The sequence below is a fragment of the Siphateles boraxobius genome, unplaced genomic scaffold, assembly GCF_051911475.1.
Source record: "Siphateles boraxobius isolate OS27281-9 unplaced genomic scaffold, OSU_SipBor_1 73, whole genome shotgun sequence".
NCBI lineage: Eukaryota > Metazoa > Chordata > Actinopteri > Cypriniformes > Leuciscidae > Siphateles > Siphateles boraxobius.
In genome coordinates, this window is record NW_027509201.1 from 115001 (window position 1) to 122125 (window position 7125).

A 7125-nucleotide genomic window follows, 5' to 3' on the forward strand; every position below is an offset into this window, starting at 1 on the left:
TGACCTTTGACCTGTCATATATTCTTTAAGCTTTGACAACTAAAAATCTATTTTTTAGTTTAGTTTAGCCATTGAAATCTGATGAAAATCGCTCAAAACTGCACAAAAGAAAAACTGAACTAAACAAAATAGCTCTCAATTGACATCAGTTACTGGACATGAACGTCTTGTTAATACAAAAAGCATCATCATTCATAATCCTTCATATTTTATTCAGTAACACTGTTCGAGGGTTTTTTATTTGTTTTGTTTTTTGCTTTAAAAAAGTTTTCTTTAAAATCATCGATGTGATCCGCTGATCTGTTTTCTGTCTGGCCATTCAACGAGATTCACAGATCAACTCTTTTCTTGAATCCGTGATATTTTATAATTAAATAATAAGAGTTTGAGCTCCGCGGTTTGTTTCGGGGTTTCACGCGCAGGCGAGGAGACGCGCGCCCCCGGAGGCGCAGTGGCGCGCGGCGCGCGGCCGATCCTCATTGTTCTGTAACGGATCAAAGCGCTTGAGATAAAGGCTTTAATTGCGAGTCAAAGAGCTCGAGCTCCTGCACTATAGATCAGTGATAAAGGACACAGTCAACATGCCGTTATCGTCATTGTCCAGCTAAACGATCCTTTCAAAGCCTCTCTCATTCAAATACAGTCAGATAAGAAGAAATCCCTGATTAACTGCAGTCAGACCACTGTTGCAAACATGCTTCACATGGCATTACTCCGGATTTATCACGAATATTATTGAATCACGATCTGTGCTGTTTTGTTTGATCATGAAACGTCAAGTAAACAAATTATATGAAGACTTTTGTTATATTCAGCTCCTAAGCTATATTTGTATTATAATTGCATTGCTAAATCATCATATGCAAGTATTAAACATTTTTTAAGACTATTAAAACAACTGATTTTCGGATTCCCTTATTGCGTGGTAAAATTAAGGTTTACATAGTTAAACCTAGTTAAAACATAATTCAAATTGAGTCCATTCTAAAATAAATAGGCCTAAATCAAATGCAAGTAAACTGTTGCACGGTTTTAGGTTGGTGCCAGCAGATATTTTCAGTTTTCACTGTCCTGAGTTGGTCGGTCGTAAGCTTGTCCGGGTGTGAATTTGCATTTGAACTGCTGGTCAATCACAGTTAATTGTGTCGCTACTGTAACGCCTTTGATCCGGGATGTTTGCGGCGCGGCGCCAGAGACTCTGCGGGACACCAGCGTGTGTTAATGCGGCCATTTGAGCCCCTCAGAGACACATCACACAATACATTTACTGTACGAAGAGAAACTACACATTTAGTGTTTTTTTTATTCAATATATGAGTAATTAAAAAAAAATGACGAAGCAACAAGTACATGCACTGATGTCTCATTAACTACAGATATCATACAAACCCTAAAATGTTATTTAGAGGCTGATACATAAGCATATTTCGTCAAATGCAAGAATGTAGGAGCAGATATAAAATAAAAAAAGTGTTGAAAATAAACAGCATTTTTATTGTCCTTATTTTTTACACACACACACACACGCACACACACACACATATGCTATTTGGAACCTGTGATACTTTTTTTCAGGATTCATTGATAAATAAAAAGTTAAAAAGGACAACATTTATTCAAAATAAAAATGTTGTATAAATCTTAAATAGAAAGATATATCGAAATATAAATCTTTACTATAGCTTTTTATCAATTTAAAACACCCTTGCTGAATTTCAACTTTTGAACAATAGCGTTTAATGTTACAAAATATTTCTATTTTAAATAAATGCTGTTCTTTTTAACTTTTTTACTCATCAAATCCTGAAAAACATTATCACAGGTTATAAAAAAAATATGAAGCAGCTGAACGGTTTCCAATATTGATAACTGATAAAAAATAAAATGATATTATAGTGATTTCTGAAGGATCGTGTGACACTGAAGACTGGAGTAATGATGCTGAAAATTCAGCTTTGATCACAGGAATAAATTACACTTTACTAGATATTCACATAGAAAAGAGCAATTTTACATTTAAATACTATTTCACAATTTTTACTGTATTTTGATCAAATAAATGCAGCTTTGATGAACATAGGAGACTTTTTCAAACACTTTAAAAATAGTAATGTTTCCAAACTTTTGACCAGTCATGTATGCATGTACATATACGTATATATACGTATTGGGTATATGATGAAAATTGGTATAAAACATTTTAAATCCGTTTCAGCTTGTTCTTCACGTTTCTCTCCTTTGATCTGTGAGTTTCCTGCATTATTCTGCTGCAGTTTCCCTCTCTGCATCCAGTTGTTCTGCCACTCCATGTGTGTTTGAAGAGGATGCAGACATCTGGATGAGCCAGAGGTTCTCACAGACAAGCTGGCGCCAGGCTTTCACACAATCACAGGATATGTAAAGACTTCAATAACGAGCCATTAGGCCTAATGATTGAGAATCGATCAGGCGTTAACTCCTGCATGCATATGTTAATGTGATGCCGGGACTCGCCATATAAATGGATGGCGCTTCTGGAGGCCTGGAAACACTCTTGGATTTACTCGGATAGATTCACTTCCTCTGCTCTCGGAGAAAAGACACACAGCAGTCATGGTGAAGATGTTTTCTGTGGCCTGGCTCGCTCAAAGCTTTCATGATTCGACACCTCGAGCGGTACTGGAGCCGGAGAAACGGACGCACAGGCCTCATGTGCCGTGTGTGGTTCAACCCAGACCTCCAACATCATATGACAAGGTTTATCTGCAACCAAAACCAAAAGTTGCAAAAGCTGAGCAGAAACCAGAATCCTCAAAAGAGACCATAACTCCGGTTGCACCAAGAAACTGCTCATCTCCAAGCTGTAAGTACTCTATAAGTAATGTGCATTCGACTCATTTAATGCATTCAATCCATGCATGTGATTCTATTAATAGTATATAAATGACGATGTATTGCTATGTTTCATTCAGTTTCAGAAAACAGTGGTTATTCGTCTGGTTATGAGAGTGAAGCGGCCGCGTCTGAATGCGCGTCCGTCGATGATGGAAACGACGGTGCGACGCGCAGAATCAGAACCAAATTCACACCGGAGCAGATCGACAAACTTGAGAAAATCTTCAACAAGCACAAATATCTGGATGCGGGAGAGAGAGTGAAAACCGCGCTGAAGCTCAATCTGTCAGAAACACAGGTAAGACGCGCGCGCGCGCATCTAACTTTATTACTTTATTTACATGCAATCTCTCCAAATGCATGATGTGAACATTAACAATAGAACATATTTTTAAATGCGCTTGTGCTTTTGTTCTTCAGGTCCGAACCTGGTTCCAGAACCGCAGGATGAAGCTGAAGCGCGAGGTCCAGGAGATGCGCGCGGACTTTCTGCTGCCTCCCGTGGTTCTGCCGCACGTGCACGCGCTTCAGTACCACTGCTACGACAGACAGCGACTTCCGTTTCCTCCTCACGGGCCTTTGATGCATCAGCAGCACGTGATGCCACACCTTCATCATCATCATCCCCTCATGATGCCAAGGCAACATTACTACTGAAGACTCTTTCCTTTAAAACACTTATATCATATCCTGTGTGCAATATCTGTACAGTTTGTAAAAAAAAAAAAAAAAAAAAAAAAAAAATTGGTTTAACTAAAAAGAAGAGTTTATTTATGATCAGAAATAAAGTATGTTTTATGCACAAGTTTACCTGGTGATTTGTTCGTGTTTTACAAGCTTAAAGTTCACATTTGATAGAAGTGATTATATCTGAAAAATCTCACCGAACTGAGTGACTTAAGAGTTTTCTTGAATCATTCCACATGAGTTAAAGTAATTTAGTGATCATCTTGCTCATCACAACCAAGTTTTTAAGGCTCATAAGTGTGGCCATATCTCATGCATAAAACATTAAAAAATGTCAATGTATGAGATGTTTTGTTTAGACCTCAAATAGAAAGAAAAATATTCTCTTTTTAAACAGTACAAATTAAAAACCGAAAGCAGTAGATTTCATGATATTAGTGACTATACACTCAGATAAAAGGTAAAAGCTGTCACTGGGGTGTCACCCTTTCCAATGGTACATGTGTGTACCTAAAGTGTGCATACTAGTATCTCAAAGATACATATTAGTACCAATAGTGTAGCCTACATATTAGTGCCTAAATGAAACATAATAGAACCTTTTGAAAGGTACTGTCTCAGTGACAGATTTTGTACCTTTTTTTCTAAGAGTGTAAGGTGTACGTTTCACATGCATGAAAAAGCATTACAGGATGGTTTCACGCCATTTAGAGCTTTTTATTGTCTTGCTAAAAACCCTACACAGACACCTAATGTACATCGAGACGTGTATATCTAAATAACAATAAGCATGCTTCTTTTTTCTCTAAATGTGCTGCATTAGCCCAGGCTTGAAGCATTTAGACGTGCACAAATGGCATCATGTTTTCTCTAAACGCTTTAACAGCATATTTAGAGAAAAAATAAGCATGCATATTGTTATTTGGATATAAACATCTATGATGTACAGCAAGACATTAAAAAGGATATTAAGGAGGATCTACAATAATATGAGTGAGATTTATTTACATCAAACGTAGGCGCCAAAGATACCCTAAAGAAACCAGGCCAGGGTCTTGATCCTCAGGACCCGCTGTGCTTTCATATGCACGTCACCCAGTGTGTGTGTGTGTGTGTTTGTTTCCACGACACTTCAAACGAGACCTAACGAGCAGATCATGCTCGACAATTAGTCCTAATTAAGTCACCCATTGATGAGTCTCCTCATAATCCCGACAGACTGGCTCCATCATGTCTGGGTTGTGTGTGTGTGTCAGCCTGATCTCAGGAAATGCGTCTCTATAGCACCCATTGTGTTTATCGTGTAATTTATACGCTGAAATGAGTTTTTTACGTGCATTTGACACGCAGTTTTCAGGTGCATATGATACGCACTTTATTGTGTCTAATACCACGTACCCCACACACCACTAATGTGCGTATCATATTGCACGATAAATGCGTGATATAGAGGCGCGCGCTAGTGTGTGTGTGTGTGTGTGCGTGCGCACGGGAGTGTTTGTGTGGTCCTGGTATTCCCCACTTTATTGGGACCAAATGTCCATCTAAGTAACACAAGCAAATTTTGATCTCGTGCTCGTTTTTGGTCCCCGTAAGGAAAACAGCTTATAAATCATACATAATGGGTTTTTTTGAAAATGTGAAAGTGCATGTTTAAGTTCACCTTAGCCGTTTTGTTCCGTGTCAGTATTTATTGTTCGCCCTCTTATAACAGCCTCATGATAACATTAAAACAAACTGGTTAATGAAGGCCAATCGACGTTAATAACTTGTGATCCTTTTGCAAGATCAATAATACAGGTCATAACACGTGACTAAGTCAAAATTTCATACCATCATTAAGGCATATCTCACAACAATATAGTATTTTTTTTATACAACCCAACATTTTGATCCCTTTTTCTCTCTTTTTTTGAAGTTGCATATAGGTTCTTCAGATGGTTTATTGATGAATGAAGTCATCAGTAGGCCTACATACACTGCAAAGATTATTTTTTATTTAGTTGCAAGTATTATTCAAAAGCGTTTTACAGGTAAAGAGTACTTAATTCTTAAGTGTAACTTGCCATTTCTTTGTAATTATTTGTGCAATTTACTTGCAAATAAAGTAAATCCTTAATCATTTTTTCAGTGCATTGCAACACTAGACAGTATGTTTAATTAAATGAAACCTGTTTGTATGCATTAGCCTATATTTCATTGGTTTTATCCATTTATATTCTTAAAGCGCATGAAACTGATTGTTTTATAGTGCAAGAGGCTCCAGAGACGCGTTTGAATTCTTGCCTTTAGACATCAAACGCGTTTCTGTTTTCCTCTCACTCAGATCCATACAGTCTTTACTGACAGGAGACAGCAGGAGAAACACCCTCAGGTTTAGATAAGAGACTGTATTCTTCTGCAAAAGCCCAATATTCCACACCCATGATGAAAACGCATTTAATGATTTAATGCAATATACATGCATATTGCCGGTCGATCTGAATTTGTATAGATTGGACAGATTTAACTAAAATGGGGATCAAGACTTAATCCGACTGTAAGTAAAACAATGATCCACCCAAAAGCCACGACACTCTTTCATCTTCACATTATCTGTCGATGGATTATGTCTTGTCTTGAGTGGATGACCATTGATTGTATCAATGCGTTGATTATTCATCAGATCTTCTCAGGTACTTGAGGTGCTCAGACACACTGGCGCCTGGATATCACAAGTGCTCTGAACGTGTGAACAAGCCCATTGCAACATATATTAGCTTCAATTACAGAGTTATAATTCCGCCAAGAGTCTCTTTACTCATGCAAATGAGCGCGCGCCTCCTGCATAAAGTCTGAGAGGAACTTCAGCTGATCGAGTTGTGTTTAGGAGGAAACATCATGTCCAAGAACTTCTCCGTGGAGTGGTTGTCACAGAGTTTCCATGCTCAACATTTTGATAATACGCATAAACCATGTGATGCATCTTCAGACACACTGCATCTGACTGGAGAAGTAGAGAACAAGGCCCCGACGTCCCCTATAAGTAAGTATGACTTTCTCTCTCTCATGCGTCTCTATAGCACGCATTGTGTTTATCTTGCAATTTATTCGCAAAAATGAGTTTTTACGTGCATATGATACGCACTTTATTGCCTGTAATACACACGCGTATATATTGCACGATATACACAATGCGTGCTAAAGAGACGCATTTATTGTGACCGTGCTATCCATTTTGAAATGCATCTAACTTGTTGTTCCCATCACATCAGATAGTTGTGGGTACACATCTGCCTCTGAGAGTGATGATGTCGCTGATGACAGTGAAGGAGAATCCGGTGCGCGCCGCCGCGCCAGAACCAAGTTCACCTCCGAGCAGGTCGCGCGCCTGGAGAAAAGCTTCAGCAAACACAAATATCTCGGAGCGACTCAGAGACGCAAGATAGCAGAGAAGCTGCATCTGTCTGAAACACAGGTATGCATGAGAGAAGTGACATGTTGTGCATGAACACTGCAGTTTAAAAATGCATTTGTGTCATGCACTCCAGAACTATTGAGTCAGCACATGTTTTAGTATTGAAT

At 38.4% G+C, this 7125-nt stretch overlaps 1 protein-coding gene across 1 annotated transcript; it reads left to right on the forward strand.

Moving 5' to 3' along the window:
* Positions 1-2273: 2273 nt before the first annotated feature.
* On the forward strand, positions 2274-3679 carry LOC143724457 (homeobox protein vent1-like). The gene is made up of 3 exons (XM_077217515.1): positions 2274-2842; positions 2952-3172; positions 3295-3679. Exons 1-3 carry the CDS (start codon positions 2593-2595, stop codon positions 3529-3531), a joined length of 708 nt encoding a protein of 235 aa, XP_077073630.1. The 5' UTR covers positions 2274-2592; the 3' UTR covers positions 3532-3679.
* The last annotated feature ends 3446 nt before the right edge of the window (positions 3680-7125 follow it).

Excerpts from the sequence above, each read along its gene's own strand:
- LOC143724457 (XM_077217515.1), top strand. The coding sequence starts at position 2,593 with ATGGTGAAGATGTTTTCTGTGGCCTGGCTCGCTCAAAGCTTTCATGAT. Across the intron at positions 2,843-2,951 it reads AAACTGCTCATCTCCAAGCT|TTTCAGAAAACAGTGGTTAT; the intron begins GTAAGTACTCTA and ends TGTTTCATTCAG. Across the intron at positions 3,173-3,294 it reads TCAATCTGTCAGAAACACAG|GTCCGAACCTGGTTCCAGAA; the intron begins GTAAGACGCGCG and ends TTTGTTCTTCAG.